At 35.6% G+C, this 20,619-nt stretch overlaps 1 protein-coding gene across 6 annotated transcripts in view; it reads right to left on the bottom strand.

Moving 5' to 3' along the window:
- LOC110466139 (protein numb-like) overlaps positions 1-15,878 on the bottom strand; it is a 53,129-nt gene extending 37,251 nt beyond the window's left edge. The window contains exons 1-2 of one of the 6 annotated variants that reach the window (XM_021522474.1): positions 15,537-15,878; positions 121-255 (exon numbers count right to left, since the gene is read on the bottom strand). In XM_021522474.1, coding sequence (XP_021378149.1) covers positions 121-249 — 129 coding nt within the window. In that variant the 5' untranslated portion in view covers positions 250-255; positions 15,537-15,878. Of the gene's footprint in view, positions 1-120; positions 256-4,764; positions 4,836-6,262; positions 6,503-15,536 lie in introns of those variants that run through there. The other 5 variants (XM_021522470.1, XM_021522471.1, XM_021522473.1 and 2 more) reach the window with 5 other exon arrangements.
- Between the last annotated feature and the right edge of the window lie 4,741 nt (positions 15,879-20,619).

Below are 20,619 nucleotides of genomic sequence, written 5' to 3'. Positions count from 1 at the left end.
GAGAATCTTGTTGAATCTTTTGTTTGACTTGGTCAGGCAAACATTCTCTTGGGCTGGAAACCCGTGGAATGCCTTACAAACAAATCATATCCTATAGCTACTGTACATATGTAAACTTACCCTGACTTGGAAACTGCATGTGCCGTCGCGCACCTTCTTCTCATCTTCCTGCCATTGGTGAGGTTTTGAACATTCTGGAACGTGTGGTTTCTTTTTCCGAAAACTGAGTCTCCTCTTTATAGTCTCCATGGTGATCTGCCAAATAGTACAACAGAGAATTATAATGACACGATAAGAACTTTCATAAACTGTTTATACACCTTTCTGCATATTAGGTATATCGGTATGTATATATTATATTACAGTGAGTCATCGACTTCTTCAACCAAGATAACCCATGTCTGCTGGCTCTGGGTCTTGTTCTTTTTTTTTACTTAATATTTGTTACAGTTAAGTATAAGAAATGATGATATATATACTGACAAGGAGAATCAAACTAAATTTTTGTTTTCAATGGCTACTGCGCATGCTAGCTGTATATATATACAATGTACCGGGAAATTTTCACCAGTCAAACTTTCACCCTTCTTCAGAATAAGCCATATGCATGATCACCCAGTGTTCTTTAATTTACGCCCTTCACATTTAATTACTATGAATATTATGCTGTTTATTAATGTTTCATGAAATGGTAAATTCGCCGTCATTACAGAAGGAGAAAAAGGCGAAAACAAAACTGCAGCGAAAATTTCCCAGTATACAGATATGTTTTTTGATGGTGTATGTATGTAAGCATTTGAAGACAGCTAATATCATCATACTCAAATTGGTTCAATGGATAGAAAAATGTAATGGCTATAACATTATCATCTTTCAAGCTTATTTGAGAAAATCCTCCATCTTCATTCAATTTCAAGCATAGGAAACTTCAGGAAAGAATTATCGAAGATGCATGTGAGAAAATCTAAAGTTCATGAATTTTCTTTTCCCTAACTCCAGTAATGTCTTTCTATAACTGAAGTATACGTAACACCAGTGAAACTGATTTGGCCTGTGCTTCGCCTTCATGTACATATTGATTACACATGCATGTACATAGGGTTACATGTAAGTTCTACTGTTAAAACAATATATACATGTCTGGCCTAAATGATAAACAACAGACCTTACATGCACATGTTTTGTTGTGTAACACCTTTGGCTACAGATCAAAGTAACAAAAGACAGACAATATGTACCCCCTGTACTTCATATTCTACGTATATATACCGGTCCATTTGTAAAAAGACCAATATTTTCCTAACAAACTACGTATACCATGTGCACCATATGTCCAGCTTGGCCAAACTCCTACTATGGTCATGACTGCCCATGACTACATGCACAGATCCACCAATCTGTGATTTCTATAACATTATATACATATGTTGCTGATATACATATGTTGCTGATATACATGGACGGAACCCTAATTCTGCATTCTAGCCAAGTCCAAATGTAATATAATTGAACCTAAAGTACACATAAAGACCATCAGACAGTTGTGATGCTACACACAGAGCACCTAAAGCACCCAGTCAGCATGCATGCTCACCAATAGTCAGTGTCTGACACAACCAAGTCTTCAAAAGACTCTGATCTGGAAATGTTAAGCCTCAATCTGAATTGTGTAATCACATTCTTTGTACATATATACATATATATGTATAAACAAAGAGTGAAGTATTTTTATACATGCATGCATGAAGCCCACATCTTCCCAACCAATGTTCAATACACGTCCAACATTGCGGAAACGACTTTCCCCGATTCGATTATTTGAGAGAGAGTTTTCACCAGTAGAACATTTCTGCCAAAATACAAAACTAAATTACTTCAGTTGGAGAGAAAAAAAACCAATTACATTGAAACAGCTCACAAATTCTTGTGTATATACATGTATGCCTTACAAGCAATATAGATAGTGCTAACAAATAAAGGTACAATACTATGTGGTAATTCTACAGGAAATGAATTCCTGTCAATATTACCTTTTGGAGCACATGGAAATGATTGAATTACATATTTTACACATTATCAAATTTAAATACAACATCCAATTTAATGAACATCTTGTATTTTAAATATATAATTTAATTATTGTTGTCAATTAATGATCTCGGGATTGAACTGTGCTCTATCAATCATTAATCAGTCATGATCAGCTCATTTGCATTGGTAAAGCTTTCACTAATAATAGTGCATGGGTTCTAATCCATGTGATATAGTAAATTTGACCATGTTTTCCTTTTAATTGGATTAGATTAATTCCCGGCACATCTGTATGTAGTTTTATACAATGAAAATCTAAAACTCTGGTCTACATGCTCATGGTCCATGCATGACAACCTTTTTAAAATTTCAATGGGGGAGATCACACAGGTTCAAATACACCCTAGGGGAAAATAACACTTTTAAATGGCATCTTTTAAGCTGTTTTCTCAGATTCAATCATCAGAGCTCAGAAAATAGAAATAGTTTAGCAAATTCAGTGGAACTTGAAATCCTGAATTTTAGGGTCTAAGATCTGAAGTCTCCCTCATCAAAAATAGAGAGAGTTGGCAAGTATGCATGGTCTGGTTTGTTAGGCTAGCGCTACACACCTTCAATTGGAATATGCATGCATATTTGGATAGGTGTTCTGGTTGGTTGCCATTGTGACCTATATATGTGAGGCTGAAAGAAATGACAAATGAAGTGTCTTCAGATCTAGAGATGTTCCTTACAAACACAGGAGTTAATTAATGTAGCACAATTGGACTGGGTCAATGGTAGGTGACCAGACACGAAGTGTTTGTGATCATCTGACTATAGGTAGAGGTCAGATGTTCAAATTTAGATATATTCACTATCCTGTTTCACAGTTGAAATAATTCCAGCTGTTCACATACGTTTAGGCTAGCCAATCCAATATAACATTTACAGTTATTCGGGTTGGTCTTGTAGATGGACAATGTCACAATCATGATAATTCCAGTTGTACACATACGTTTTGGCTAGCCAATATAACATTTACAGTTATTCGGGTTGGTCTTGTAGATAGACAATGTCACAATCACGATAATTCCAGTTGTACACATACGTTTTGGCTAGCCAATGTCACATTTACAGTTATTCCGGTTGGTCTTGTAGATGGACAATGTCACAATCACGATAATTCCAGTTGTACACATACGTTTTGGCTAGCCAATGTCACATTTAACGGTACAGTTATTCCGGTTGGTCTTGTAGATAGACAATGTCACAATTATGACAATTCCAGTTGTACACATACGTTTAGGCTAGCCAATCCGATGTCACATTTACAGTTATTCCGGTTGGTCTTTTTAGTTGTAGATAGACAATATCACAATTATGATAATTCCAGTTGTTCCTGCAGGCAAGCCAATGTCAAAATCATAATTCCAGTTGTTTGTACAGTCCAGCCAATGTCACAATAATGAAAATTCCAGTTGTTTGTACAGGCTAGCCAACGTCACAATAATGAAAATTCCAGTTGTTTGTACAGGCTAGCCAATGTCACAATAATGATATAATTCCAGTTGTTTGTACGGGCTAGCCAACGTCACAATAATGATAATTCCAGTTGTTTGTACAGGCTAGCCAATGTCACAATAATGATAATTCCAGTTGTTCTTACAGTCCAGCCAACGTCACAATAATGAAATTTCCAGTTGTTTGTATGGGCTAGCCAACGTCACAATAATGATATAATTCCAGTTGTTTGTACAGGCTAGCCAATGTCACAATAATGAAAATTCCAGTTGTTTGTACGGGCGAGCCAATGTCATAATAATGAAATTCCAGTTGTTTGTACAGGCTAGTCAATGTCCAGATAACTGCAAATGCAGTTGCAATTAGGCTAACCAATATGACAATAATAATAATTCAAGTTGATCCTATATGCTAGCCAAAGCGATGACAACTCTTTTCCCTGTTGTACCTCTACAGATCTAAAGGCTAGCTAATTGAATGTCAATCATTTCAGTTGTTCCAATAAAATCCAAAGCTACACTCCCATCAGTCCTAATAACAATGCATATCACTTGCATTACAACCTGATCTCATTCTGTAGCAAGTGTTTTTGTGTAACATACCATCCTATGTTGACCCTTGTGTTGACTGAACATGACACCAGTGGATATTAAACACAATTATCCTTGCTATATAGAGTGAAGTAATTAATCCCACTGATGGCCATTAGATGGAAATAGTCTAGTGTTAAAATCTAGGAAACTCAAACAGAAATTAACATATTGATTATGTATATAAACCAGATCTAATGGGTCACCTTCATGATCAGCATATCATGTTCTCCGAATGTAAAACTATCAATTTTATAACAATTTGAAACATTGGGCAGTGTAGATTATAAACTATATCCAAAATGAATAACTATGTACTGAAGTACGTATATTCATTATTGCATGAGGCTTTCAAGGACTTGAATAATTGATATACACAGACCATACTAGTTCTAAAAAGCACACATGGCACATAGTTATGGGTCAAACCTGGCCCACAAGGGGCCTTTTCACCTGGCATGTACAATGTATATTGATATCTGGTTGAAATAGAGGACAAGCTTCACAATTCAGTACAGTACTGTATATATAATATATACACTGTATACATATGTATTTTACCTACATTATGGTACATATATACCCATCAATCTATAATTGGTTGGTAACGTGGGTGGCATATAGAGGATAACACACTTGCCTTTCACCAAGGCGGCCGGGGTTCGATTCCGTGATCGTACATGAAAAGGTATATGGGCCCTGGCATGGGTCACCTGTGGGTTTTCTCTGGGCGACTCTAACATCCTCCCACATTAAACCCACAGCAGGCTAATATCTGGGCCAACAAGAGTGTTAAGTATAAGTTGAAATAACTCGTTTCATAACTGTAAATCAAGTTTAATATATTTTTAATTGATAATTTTTCGTCCATGACCAATGTTGTTACTGTATGTTTACTATTTGAAAACATTTTTTTATTTTTGCTGAAAATCATTAATTGAAGCATAACAATGATGTACACTGTATTACTTTCACAATTTTATAATTTTACAGATATACACATGCGATGGCTGAAATCTCCTCTGGATTCTCTCCCGATAAATAAACCATGGATGAAAAGCTGACAAAAAAAATTTAAAAAGTGTCGTGTTTCAAATGTTATCAATATTCCCAGTAACAAAATCTATAATTACCTAATAATATCATAGCACCATCTCGGTAACCCTTTGATCTAGCCCAGGGTACGGTTTGTAGAACAGCTAGCTTATAGGCTGTTTAAATTTGTTGATGTAATCTTGATTTCATCCTCATGGGATACAAGCTGTTCATCACCATGATACATTATGTAGTTACCTTGTATATAGAAGTAAACAGGATACAAATTACCCTTGAAAAAAAATTGCAACCCTTTGACAGACATGAACTGACATGGAAGTTGATTGGTATATATATATATATGCACAATCTTTAGTATCCATATCTGGGATGAATGGTTTTGCATCATGCATACTTAAATTTACATGTTTTTTTTATAAATAGCTGCACACTCACATGATAATCCAATATTTAATAAAGGCAGATCTGTCTCCAATAAAGTGTCTATAACCATTACATTACAAAACTGAATACCATGCCTATATAGGCATGTGTATACATAATTGACTGTCAAATTAAAAACAGAAACTACATGTATTTATATTTAGCCATTATTCAACTTACATGTACATTCTATTTTAAGTACATGTGTAATGGTACTATTTATAACTACAACAGTATGATATATAAAAAACAGTCCACATCATACATGAAAATGCACATGTGCATGGTAGTCACACAATTTTTGATGATCATTCAGATCATGATCTTTTTTAATTACAAAGTATTAAAATTATAATTTATGCATGAATTCAGGTTCTGACTCATTCAAATTTACATTTATGAAATTTCACTTTAGTTTTAACAACAGACACTATGAGTCTATGACACATATTCCTCAAAATACATAAGCAGAACTACCACGCCTGTGATCGAGCCCTATGATCAGGACGCCCTGTACTGCATGTACACATGTTATGACCTATAGCTGGTACCCACAGTGTGATACATGTACTTTTATGTTTGTACCTAGAACAATTTACATGTTTCCATAATCTAAATATAGCTACGTTGGTATAGTAAATAAATAATATCTAACTTACTCGTCCTGATTTCGGCTGATTCGTGGTCTTATTTAGTCCCATGTTTGAGAATTTGTATGTATAACACTGTGAGTTGTGCGAGAATTTCTGACACCGGCTACTTCCTTGAGAACCAGCGAAGCACTGATCCCTCTATCGTTTAGATCTATAATGCTGTAGAATGTATATAATGCATGGGACGTCAGCCCACTCGCTGAAATATGGATCAACAGGATGACTAATTCTGTGTGGTATATATTACACTGTACCCACCGATACATACAGCCTTTCTTACCTGTACAATGAGTGACATACCTGTACTGACGCACAGGAACAATAATACATGTTATTATATACAAAGTATGTTATATTCTAATAAATTTTGAATGAAATCAGCAACAGCTGTTATATATAGAAACACCAAGCGATTTTAAATTATTCCAATTCAAAACCAAAGGGGAAAATTTATCACATCTGTAGGTAAGGTGTGTCCTATGCGTATTTTGTTGTCCTCCAAAACATTAAACTTGCTGGAAGGTGGTACATCATGGATGACAGACCAAAGGCATATCTCTCTTAAGACATGTCCCTGTCTGACACTCTGTCTATGTCCAGACAAACACATTAACATATGTATACACAGCTGTCATTGTGAGAGTGAGACAATGAAAACACTCCTATCCATAGTAAAACAGTCAAAGTACATGTACTGGTATTACTGTTGATCATTCACCGGCAAGTAACTCTGACACATAGCTAAACATGTCATTCACAAGATACTCCACACTCCTGAAACTAGTGTTGGGAATCAGTTGAGATTTCAACATCGATGATCGGATATAATCGGTAAGTGTCAACCGATCGATATTCGATCATTAATTGGTTAGCCTACCATTACAAAATCCTTAAAAAAACCAGTTCCTTTTTTTTTAACAATGGCATTCATATGGCTTTTCCTTTTTATTAATACTACTAATGAAATTTCAACTTTGAAGCAAACCCTAACCCTTTTTTTTTTGCAATTAATTAATTAGCATGATTGGTAAGAAGTTATAGTTAAGAGTAAAATGACTTAGAACTCCCATTCTCTCTTAGTGAAAATGAAAGTAGAACTCACACTTTCGGTTTTGAAAACAATCGTCGATGTTGACATCTCATAATCGATTGTCGGAAATCGGTTGCCTTTCCGATTAGACATCGATTATAATCGATCATCGGGACAACACTACCTGAAACTACCAGTACGTACCATACATATTTATGTTAGACTGACTTTCAGTCGGTATGATTGGGTTTTTTTGTCTATAGATGGACTTGAGCAAGTCTAATATGGTATATAGACTTGCTCAAGTCAATAGTTGTAATAATATTGACATACATGTATGCTATTGCAATCATGCAATTAATGATATGAAATATGCACTTTCAGAGTATTTCATGCAGATGTCAGATATTAATAAAGTAGAAGCCAAAATTATCGGCATACAAAATTAAATCTGTCACATAATTGTATACATGTAGCTATACCAGTATTAAAACCAATAACTCCTGTAATAAAACTTGGTCGCTTTATATAGGTTACACACCACATATGTTTGATTCTCCCTAAATCTTCTGTCCATAGTATATGTAATATTCTTTGGTAAAATAGGATATTGGTTACACCATATATTTGGTCTGCAGTATTATGTTATAGACTCGTTTAAAACATTTATGAAAATGTTTTTACTTGTGCAGGCCATTAAAACATTTTTTACTCTCTACTTCCTCCTTTTTTTTGCAGGAAATGTCAGTGCTAATATAATGACGAACATATAACCCAGGTGTCCTCTCTGACATCATCTACCGGTAAAACAGTACCCGTATATATACTTGTGTACTTGGGGGCATGGGTCGGTCTCCACACCAAGTTATCACTACAAACCAATTAAATCATTATCAAGCTATACAGTACGTATACAGGCACACTGGAGGCTGAGTCATACATACATACATACATGCAGTGTGTAATAATGTGAAAGATAATATAGTAATACACCAACCACTCATACAGCCAAACAGTTACACTTTAGGCTTTCATTACTAATTAAAACCAGATGTTCATAATTGAATTCTTAGAAGTATCAAATAGTTATTTATTAAATGAATTCATTGCATTTGCAGCTTGCTAAATGACAATGAATTATATTACAGAAGAATTACATTGTGTAGTGGCATGGTGAAGAGTTACATGGTGTAGTGGTGAAGAATTACATTGTGTAGTGGTGAAGAATTACATTGTGTAGTGGTGAAGAATTACATTGTGTAGTGGTGAAGAATTACATTGTGTAGTGATGAAAATTACATTGTGTAGTGGTGAAGAGTTACATTGTGTAGTGGTGAAGAGTTACATTGTGTAGTGGTGCAGAATTACATTGTGTAGTGGTAAAGAGTTACATTGGGTAGTGGTGAAGAGTTACATTGTGTAGTGGTGAAGAGTTACATTTTGTAGTGGTGAAGAGTAACATTGTGTAGTGGTGAAGAGTAACCTTGTGTAGTGGTGAAGAATTACTTTGTGTAGTGGTAAAGAGTAACATTGTGTAGTGGTGAAGAGTTACATTGTGTAGTGGTGCAGAATTACATTGTGTAGTGGTAAAGAGTTACATTGTGTACTGGTGAAGAGTTACATTGTGTAGTGGTGAAGACTAACATTGTGTAGTGGTGAAGAATTACATTGTGTATGGGTGAAGAGTTACATTGTGTAGTGGTGAAGAGTTACATTTTGTAGTGGTGAAGAGTAACATTGTGTAGTGGTGAAGAATTACCTTGTGTAGTGGTGAAGAATTACATTGTGTAGTGATAAAGAGTTACATTGTGTAGTGGTGAAGAGTTACATTTTGTAGTGGTGAAGAGTAACATTGTGTAGTGGTGAAGAGTAACCTTGTGTAGTGGTGAAGAATTACTTTGTGTAGTGGTGAAGAGTAACATTGTGTAGTGGTGAAGAGTAACCTTGTGTAGTGGTGAAGAATTACTTTGTGTAGTGGTGAAGAGTAACATTGTGTAGTGGTGAAGAATTACTTTGTGTAGTGGTGAAGAATTACATTGTGTATGGGTGAAGAGTTACATTGTGTAGTGGTGAAGAGTTACATTTTGTAGTGGTGAAGAGTAACATTGTGTAGTGGTGAAGAATTACCTTGTGTAGTGGTGAAGAATTACATTGTGTAGTGGTGAAGAATTTCATTGTGTAGTGGTGAAGAATTACATTGTGTAGTGGTGAAGAATTACTTTGTGTAGTGGTGAAGAGTAACATTGTGTAGTGGTGAAGAGTAACCTTGTGTAGTGGTGAAGAATTACTTTGTGTAGTGGTGAAGAGTAACATTGTGTAGTGGTAAAGAGTTACATTGTGTACTGGTGAAGAGTTACATTGTGTAGTGGTGAAGAGTCACATTGTGTAGTGGTGAAGAGTAACATTGTGTAGTGGTGAAGAGTAACCTTGTGTAGTGGTGAAGAATTACTTTGTGTAGTGGTGAAGAGTAACATTGTGTAGTGGTAAAGAGTTACATTGTGTAGTGGTGAAGAATTACATTGTGTATGGGTGAAGAGTTACATTGTGTAGTGGTGAAGAGTAAGATTGTGTAGTGGTGAAGAGTAACATTGTGTAGTGGTAAAGAGTTACATTGTGTACTGGTGAAGAGTTACATTGTGTAGTGGTGAAGAGTTACATTGTGTAGTCGTGAAGAATTACATTGTGTAGTGGTGAAGAATTTCATTGTGTAGTGGTGAAGAATTACATTGTGTAGTGATGAAAATTACATTGTGTAGTGGTGAAGAATTACATTATGTAGTGGTAAAGAGTTACATTGTGTAGTGGTGAAGAGTTACATTTTGTAGTGGTGAAGAGTAACATTGTGTAGTGGTGAAGAGTAACCTTGTGTAGTGGTGAAGAATTACTTTGTGTAGTGGTAAAGAGTTACATTGTGTAGTGGTGAAGAATTACATTGTGTAGTGGTGAAGAATTTCATTGTGTAGTGGTGAAGAATTACATTGTGTAGTGGTGAGGAATTACTTTGTGTAGTGGTGAAGAATTACATTATGTAGTGCTGAAGAATTACATTATGTAGTGGTAAAGAGTTACATTGTGTAGTGGTGAAGAATTACATTGTGTATGGGTGAAGAGTTACATTGTGTAGTGGTGAAGAGTTACATTTTGTAGTGGTGAAGAGTAACATTGTGTAGTGGTGAATAATTACATTGTGTAGTGGTGAAGAATTACATTATGTAGTCGTGAAGAATTACATTATGTAGTGGTGAAGAGTTACATTGTGTAGTGATGAAGAATTACATTGTGTAGTGGCGAAGAATTGATTGGTTTTGTTTGTGTTTTACATCCCATTAACAGCTATATGGTCATTAAAGGATGTGCACAGTTTTGGTGGTGGAGGAAAGCTGGAGTTCCCGAGAAAAAAACACCGACCTACAGCCAGTACCTGGTGACTGCCCCATTTGTAGGTCTTGAACCAGCAACCCAGTGGTGGAGGGCTAGTGATAGCAGAATGTCAGATGCCTAAACCACTTGGCCACTGCAGCCCCCTGAAGAACTGAACCATTATTATTAATGAAGAATTACTCAATGTTATAATATAGATATATTTATTTTTATTTTTGTACAGTTACTGCAATTAAACAAAACAAAAATGATACGGATATCATGACAATGATTGATTTTTCAGGATGAGGATATTGATCCCACAAAGCCATTCCCACAATACACTGAAATCTACTTAATGTCGCAAAAGGTTAGAAATGTAGAGCACAAACACATCTGATAGTACACTACTAAACCTAACAATGTTACATACCGTAGTTACTCTACTACTTAACCTCACAATATAACATACCGTATTTACTCTACTACTAAACCCCACAATGTTACATACAGTATTTACTCTACTACTAAACCTCAAAATGATACATACCATATTTATTTTACTATTAAACTTCATAATGTAACATACCCTAATGCTATTCATTCTTTTACTAAACCTCACAATGTAACATACAATATTTACTACTAGGCCTCACAATGATACATATTATATTTACATGCCACATTAAGTCTATTTACAACAGGCACAAAAACCTCATATTATCATGATCACTATTATCAGAAATTACATGCACCTCACGATTTTACCCTGCACTTATAATTATTCATTTATTACATAGTGTATTTACTCTAGATCTGTAAGACCAGAATCTATAAACATAAGTCTAACAATGATACATAATGCTACATTCGCATCAGAAACGATGTAAAAACTAAGCAATGTTATATATTGCATTTGTTCCAACATCAGACACTATCGTACTTTCAAATCAATATCATGTTTTTGAGTAAAATCAGTCGCAAACAAACACACATGTTATTTTTTCATATAAACATTTTTGACATGTGTCAGATTTGCAAAGGCACTGCAAGATATCGATGCTGTAATAAACAGATGATACAGAGCGGCTTAAGCCACCTCTGAGACGTGGCTGTCCGTAACGAGGCCAGTAAATGTTTGTTTGGTGTGTGAATTAACATCCTCCCAACAGTCAAGGTATCGATTGGGGACAATAGGGTTATACCATCAAAAAGACAGAGTAGAGGAATAAGAAATGGAAAAGATTGATGCCAAAAAGAAAGCTTAGAGGAATAAGAAATGAAAAAGATTACATCCCAAGTGTTTGAATGGGGCTAGAATATATATATATATATCAATGTGTGATTCGACCATGTCCCCTAATTATTAAGCAGAAGAAATACTCTTTAGAGGCTTCTTATACAATGTTAATATATGTGGGTTTTTTAATATCTAGAAATGATATTACATATGAAACCTCTCAGTGATTTTTCAGGAAAGAAAAATAATCAAAAATTCTGAAATATTCAGCACTACAGATCATGACATGACCGCCAAATAATTATATATCCTAGTTTTATGAATTTAAGTTCAAAATATTTTCCCTTGAATTCTATGATTTTTTTTTAAATATTTTCCGTTGTGCCTTTGTTCTTTGTTTTGTTGAGATATTATTAATTTTCTATTTCTGTTGTTGACAAATGTGTCTCCGGTCTTTTATTTTGGAAAGCTCATTTATTATTTCACTCTTTTCCAGGAAATTCCATTTCATTTATCAGGAAGATAAACAGGAAAAAATCACTATTCTATACAAATACAATCAATTTTCACCTGTTGATATCTGCATAGTAGATATTGGCAGTGATTTTTCAACCCAAATTTTACAACAGCTTGTTCTTACATGAAATTAGAAAATAAAGCATTATATATATGTAAGTGTTCCTGGTCAATTATCATGATCAAATGTCAATTCAAGCTAACCACACTTGAACAAACTGAGTTTAGATATATTACATATTAACTTATTTACCCCTGAAGTTTCATAATGAACTATTCCAACCTTTGAATTGGAAGAGTTCAAAATGTGTCTGCAGGGGTGAATGAGTTAACAAGACTGTCACAATAAATATTTGTTATGTTCCTCACTCTTAAGCTTCCACTTAGTGGTCTAGATCTACAATGGGAATACTACATTGGTCAGTCCCATGCCTTATGCCTAGCTTTGTTTTAATGAATTTTCATGACCAGTCAACATTGATGTTGATACATTGTGTGTTAGTATGTAATCAACAGGATAATGAATATCACTCCTAGTTATTGTACACAAGTCGTTATTTGGGATATCTAATCATTTTCATTGTATGCCATGATTAATCTGTCGCCAATCAAACACGCATATATATAATTATATATAGAAGAACATGATGGTAAAAACAAACTCTTGAATGGCAGTATACAAACCAAACTTGCATTGTCATACAAAATTGCCATGTGTTCATGTCCCTAGCTACATAGTTCATGTCCCTAGCTACATAGTGGTAATGTTGACGACACTAAACTTGTCAACAATATGAGACTAACTGCTAATTGCTTTCTGTAATGGAAAAACATCTGTAGAGCACAATGTAACTATGTAGAATATCAGTGAGACGAAATACTGTCACTGGCTTCATTAAGTTAATATACAATGTGCTTTTTTTTCTCTTCACATTTATTCATAAAATGATGTTTAGATGTTCATATGTGCCACACAGAATTGAAATAATTCAGATTGGGAAGATATGCTGTCCCTTCAGGATGTCAACATTTAAAGATTATTGGTGACATCATACTAATATAAGTTGTCAGAAAGTAGTAACTAATTAAGCCCCTGAATATCTATCGGACTCTCCATAATGAATTTATTTCGACTCCTGGAAGGACAATTGAGACATATCTAACTAACATGTGTAAATTTAATTTGACTCTACGAACTTCATGGTTAGCATGTTAGCCTTCTGAAACTGCTAAATGTCAAGGCTGAATTCAAGACCTGACTTTTTTTATAACCAACCCTGTTATAAACTAAATGATTGATGCAGGATTGTAATTTCACAAAAACATGTTATTCAAGGATTTCCCAGCCATCAAACACTTTTTTCAAAATAACACCAACATCTATTTTCTTAACTGTTCACGTGATCAATATATTGTTATCATGGCTTAGTTGTTCTTACAGAAGTAACTCCATGTTTCAAAAAAATTGAATAGAAATAGACTGTTAATGAGAACATTATACCATGTGTGACATTTATAAATATGTCAAAAATTGTATGTATATGTCTAAATCAGAGTTAATAGGATGACACCATTTTCATTGATCTATTAAATACCAACACACTGTTGCCTTTTAAATGGAGGCGTCACCATTCACTTGTACCGCGATTTTTCATGCTCGATTCGATTCACGATATATTTTTCCAGATTTTCGATAGTCACGATCTGAATATTAGTGTATGCCGTTTCAGTCGAAACGTCTGTGAGACGTTCATTTTCATTGGCTGATCTCTAAACCCTCAACCAATCGGTTGCGAGGATGCAATTTTCACAAAGCATTCATAACAAAATGGCGTAACGCTGTAAGGAAATAAGAATTTGTGATGCTCCGTGGGTTTCCGTGTATCGACGGCTTATATATATATATCTCATTTTATTTATATTTTAAAATAAAGGTGTATCGAATCGAAATAATCAAATCGTGGTACAAATATCAAGATAGGTAACGAATCGTGGGTAAAGTGTATTGCGACCGCTCTATTTTTAAAATGAACCAATCTGCACACTGATCATCATAAACAAAATCTGTTTTTATTCTCTATACAATCTCAGGCCAAATTTAGGTTTTGAGCATGCATTTAATTGTAGGCTTGGCAACACCTTCACCCTATTGTACATGTTAGCCTATTTACAGGGATAATCCTTATAGGTATAACTTGTCATCACAAGTTAATTAATAACCTTAGCTCTGGGCAAGATCTCCATCTGCTGTATAATAATCTGGTATTAACTAATTGTCTTTCAGCCTGGACTCATCTAGATGTGTGATCACATCTGAGACTTATATTATAACCAAATATACTGGATGTAAATTATATGTCCAATCGAATCAAACTAAACACTGATACATATAGACAACTTTCAACCAGTTTACCATAAGTAGTTACAAATGATCAAATGACATAAAACAACACTAACCGTTGTTTTGTTGGATTCATTCAAAAATAACTTGTTTACACCAACACACTTCCCTCAGCGTTCCACCTGTGTAGTGAAGCACATAGCTCACAGGATGATATCACAATGTTATACCTGACCAAGCTTAATCACACTGCTACCTGACCAAGCTTAATAATAATCTAAACCCTTCTGTTACATGATATACCTGGATGTGATGTGTGTATCTATAGGGTACACAAACGATGTAGATAAGAGGTCACGTACGGGCCGAAGGGTAGGGTAACAAAGCAAGAGGTCAAGGCGTACTGTTCATATTCACGCCCTACATTCCTAAGTTCTATGAAGTGATATCAGTCACGGTTCAGAGGCCCTGAGAACTAGGACAGTTTTGCATTTACCTCGGTCAAGTCGGTGTTCAGAAAATAAGTCCTTCTTAAAAAATCATAACATTGGGCTCGTATTTATCATGCGATTAGTTCAAAGGTAGGATTGTCACGCTGAATAAGACACCAACCTAGCAAAAACGCCTGCTTATACTGTCAAATCATAGATCTACTTGCTGCTCGGTAAGAAAGTGGAATGAATATTATTCACGGTGGCAGCCATTTTTAATCCCGGTCCATACCTTTACGCTGCCACAGACTATCTCCAGACATAACACAGAAACGGTAGAGTACCTGACGAATTATGCTCACCTGTAAACGTTTCACGTATCGATGTGTACTGTCGCCGAATCTCTCCTGACACACACACTTAATCAACAGCACTCTCAAAGAGCCGAGTCCAGAATCATGGCGTTTCAGCAATGCAGAACCATCGGAAAATTTATCCAAATGACGCCCATACCGATGTTACAGTATGCCAGGCAGAAAACTGTTCGTTGCAAAACGTTCCAGTTAACCTCGAACGATGTCCAACCAGGAGAATATTTAAAAGAAACGAAATATTGAATCAAAACACTGCAAGCGGAAGATCCTGTGAATATCCTACAACAGGTACTCTGTTACAAATGCCGATTACGCATGCGCACAGGAAACATACTAAACAAATACGAAAGAGAACCTAAAATTTTACCGTGATATTAGGCTACGTACGGCGTAGTTTAAGAATAGAGTTCTATATCTAGCGTTGCCGTAATTTGAATAAATCACGCAATATTTAATGCTAATATTTTGTATTTATCGTTAATCGTTGCCGATCAAATTTGTTCAATACACAAGTTACAACTCATGTCCCAATACACAAGGCTAATATACACACTCATATTGATATATATTGCGGGGGAGGGTGATGTAATCTCGATGCCAGGTCTTGTCTTCTGCAAAGCATATGGACATACCCGAAAAGCAATAGTGTTATTCAGGGATTTCTTGAATCAATAAAATGTTAAAGCACTGCGATATTATTCAGTCAGTCGCAATTTAGAACGGCCTTAATTACCAGCAGGTGCCCGAATTGCCATGTCGTGACATTGGTAATGTCGTGACATTGCAAATAGAAATGACTCTTAGCTTCCGTACAAAGAATTTGTTTTCACCTGAAAACCGTTTCTGTCAGATACAGTGTTCTGTCTGTAAAATATTATCGAACACACTAACTGTAAGCCCCTTTTGAGTCTAATCGCAATTTTGATAACGGCTGATTTACTATTCAAAGTTCACATGTTCAGAGCTTTAGTCCAAAGTTTCAAGATTTTAAATTTGTAATTACAAAAGTAATTAGAAAGCTTAACAAAGAAAACGAAGATGCATAATAAAATATATGCAATTATATCCAAGGTGATGTAACTTGATTCTTTTCATGCTCTCATTGGTTATTTTTTCATTTTAAGAGAACTAAGCCTAACATTAGAAATTAACAGCTGATGACCCTTTCTTTACCCCTGGACTCCTAATCATGGTCGGGTGGTGCAGTGGATAGCGCCTTTCACTAAGGCGACCAGAAGAGTTCGATTCCCCGATCGGACGTGAAAAGGTATGGGGTCAACTGCCCGAACACGTGGGTTTTCTCTGGGTACTCCGGTGTCCTACCACATTAAGACCCTTCGAGCGCTGATATCTGGGCCAAGAAGCGTGATTAATATAAGTTGAAATTACTTGATTTATAATTGATGTAAAATAAATAAAGTTTATATTTATACCCTAATCTTAATATATCTATATAATTTTTATTTTTTTTTAAACATTGACTATAATGCAATATGAAAATTAAACTTTGACCCATTGGCTTAATACCTTAGTGCATGGTCCCAAAGCAACGAAGCAACACTAAAAGAGGACAAAAATACACCAAAAAGAGACTCTTAAAAACTAGAATATGAGGAGACACCAAACGCAGAGGAGAAACGTCACCAAAACAAAAGATCAAAATTTAGGTGTAGGTGATGGAGCATCCACGGAGGGCGTGCACAGGCATTTCGGACTAGTGATCATGCAAAGTATTATCCATACGAATCTCACATCGACTGCGACGTGCTCAAAACGATTATTTTGCGTCCTTCATCTTGGTAAATACGTAAAAGTAGTATAACACGAAATGCTAGTGAACGAACCAAACGTTGTTTTAGTTTCTACCATTATACGACGTTTCCCTTTAAGTTTCTACCATTATACGACGTTTCCGTTTTAGTTTCTACCATTATACGACGTTTCCGTTTTAGTTTCTACCAATACACGACGTTTCCGTTTTAGTTTCTACCATTACACGACGTTTCCGTTTTAGTTTCTACCATTACACGACGTTTCCGTTTTAGTTTCAACCATTATACGACGTTTCCGTTTTAGTTTCTACCATTACACGACGTTTCCGTTTTAGTTTCTACCATTATACGATTTTTCCGTTTTAGTTTCTACCATTACACGACGTTTCCGTTTTAGTTTCTACCAATACACGACGTTTCCGTTTTGGTTTCAACCATTATACGACGTTTCCCTTTAAGTTTCTACCATTATACGACGTTTCCGTTTTAGTTTCTACCATTACGCAACGTTTCCGTTTTAGTTTCTACCATTACACGACGTTTCCGTTTTAGTTTCTAACATTACACGACGTGTCCGTTTTAAGGTGGCTCATGTTATACGACTATTTTGTGATCTTTTTTATGTTTGAACCATGGATTTTTAATCGAAGAAACGATAAATCGTTGTCTCAAGTTTTCCGGAAAAAATCAGTTATTCTGCTTCCTATACCAATATGAAACATTACAAGATCCATAAATAATCATTTTTGTGCAATGGCTAGAAAACATCCGTTTATTCTGATCTTTGTCCCCGGAACCCGTATAGCGCAAGAATGACGGCAGGGAGTCGACAGGAAGTGTGTGGTTATTATTATACCGTCATGTCCTAAGTTGTCTTAAATGTCACAATATTTCCCTGGAAAAATGGCGCTTACATAAGTGCAAACTGAATAAAACTGATCGAAGTGAAGAGCATATTCATCACGGTTTGGGCAGATCGTACATTGGTATTCAGACACAAAGCGAAGCTCAGCACGTTTTAATGGGGGTAACAAAATAATTCTGATATTGGCGGCATCTATTGACAAACTGAAACAGTGTTCACTTTAAATGTTTGTTTTTGTTTTTGTTCCAAATGCGAAAAAACAACAGAAGAAAATGATAAAATATCTCAATATTCATGAATTACCTATCGATGTTATATGTTCCGACAGGCCCGGAATCAACAAAGTCACTGGATGAAGTAATGCATATAAACACTTGCTATTGGTGAATGGCTTACGGCTCAAGTAATTGCATGAATTTCTATTTATAGGTTAACAAACTATAGGAAACACTACATTCAAACATTATCAAGCGGTGCCGTAGAGCCCTCGTGATAGATGGTCTACAGTCGCTCTTCCGGTGTAATGCGTCAATGAATAACAAATAGCCGTTCTACCAAGCAGTTTCAGCCCAGAACGTTATACATATATGTATTGTCTCGTTTGTTTCGCCCAGTTTTTTTGCTGTTTCTCCAGAAAGCAATTTAAAGTCCTTCTAAATGCCTCATTTGTGTGGGTTCTTTAAATCAACCACATGATAATAAGTTATTCACAGTGCGTGGAATATGTTTGACATGACAAATCGAAGACACATGGCTAGCTATTTGATTGGTTTTGGGTGAAACAAATGTGATGAATCGCTAGGCTGATACCTGTCCTTTTAAGATTACGTAGGAGCAAAAACATGACTTCAAAACCGGTCCATTGAACCGTTACGTACATACGTTGCCACGCGATTCTTTTGATACACCTCAACATTAAACTAGTCTTCTTGTATCATCAGAAGGCGCGTGCAGAACCTTCAGTTTCGGCCAATCGGACGATGCTCGCTCATTTACATATATTCAAGGACTGCAGACACACATGTCGTCAACATCTTGTGGTCAATGTTTTTCCCGCCAAAAATGTTCGTATATAGTTTGTCTCCCAGACTGTCCGGTAATTATAGTTGCCCGTATTGGAGACACAATCACCATGAGACAAAGACATACAGGTCAGAGGTCAAGTGCACTCTAATAGTTCTCCGCCTAATGTACCACGTCAAACACATATTGATTCACATTCGCCCTATGGTTGGGTATTTCACGACCAGTACTGGCGATTGTGTTCTGTAGTACATTGTCACTGACAGACCTTCCCCCCTCCCCATGTTGTGTTTTATCCATTGTAGATCTTGTCGACTAGTTTCTGTGTATGCCATACCGATGGGACTCCACTAGGTATTATATATGCAACCTTTAGGTTCCATCGTTTTCATGAGTTTGATCCCTTTTAATCTTCATTTAACTCAATATTTAGAGGATCACTTCTGTTGCAAGATATATTGATTACTGAACATTGTCATTTTGGTGTAGTAGTCATTTGTACAGACCTTTGAATATGATCACATAGAATAATACATGTCCTGAACAACATAGAAAATGTCAGATCCCACAGACATGGTAGGCCTATGTAGCTACTTTGTCATCACCCAGTGTTCTCATTCCGTCCACAAGTAGGGAGAATTCGACAAAATTTCGACATTCTAAACTGACCATGATTATTTCAATTTTTCTATGGCCAGTTTTCCCCCAAAAATTGCGTTAGTTCATGGATTTCTGTATAATAGATTCCTTTATCTTTATTTTTTTACAACCTGTCATAGTGAAAATGTACATGAAGAAAGGAATTTGAGGTTCGACAATATTTCCTGGAGTTATTGCCCTTAAAACTTTCAATTTCTGCTCTCGAAACTTTGTAAGCGCAACTTCTCCTAAACCGTTTGTTTGTTTTTTCGGTAGCTTGGCTAATTGAAAGTAAATCATATGTAGATGTGAACAAAGAAAGGAATTTTCAATTTTACTATTTTTTCTTGAGTTATGGCCCTTTGGAGCTTTAAATTGTAACTTGACAAAGGTATGTAAATACCATATGTAAATGTGAAAGAAGACAGGAATTTGTGATTTGACAATTTTTCCCGGAATGGTGGCTGTCGGAACTTAAAATATCTACTCCAGAAAACTTGTAAGGGCAATTCTTTTTGCACAGTGAATGTTGATCAGCTGTAAATGTATGTGAAGAAAGGAATTTTCGATTAAACTATTTTTCCTGGAGTTATGGCCCTTAACTCTGCTCCAGACATTTTGTAAGTGCAGCTCATCCTAAAGCATTTATTAGATTTTGCTGTAACTTGGCACAGTGAATGAAATCATCTGTAGATGTGGATGAAGAAAGGAGTAGGTATTACTGTAGGCACTTTTCCAGAGTTATTTCCCTTAAAACTTTAAATTCCTGCTC

The sequence above is a fragment of the Mizuhopecten yessoensis genome, unplaced genomic scaffold (assembly GCF_002113885.1).
Source record: "Mizuhopecten yessoensis strain PY_sf001 unplaced genomic scaffold, ASM211388v2 scaffold11119, whole genome shotgun sequence".
In the NCBI taxonomy this organism is placed as follows: domain Eukaryota; kingdom Metazoa; phylum Mollusca; class Bivalvia; order Pectinida; family Pectinidae; genus Mizuhopecten; species Mizuhopecten yessoensis.
The sequence above is the reverse complement of the archived record's forward strand: the minus strand, read 5'-3'. Positions and strand labels throughout refer to the sequence as shown.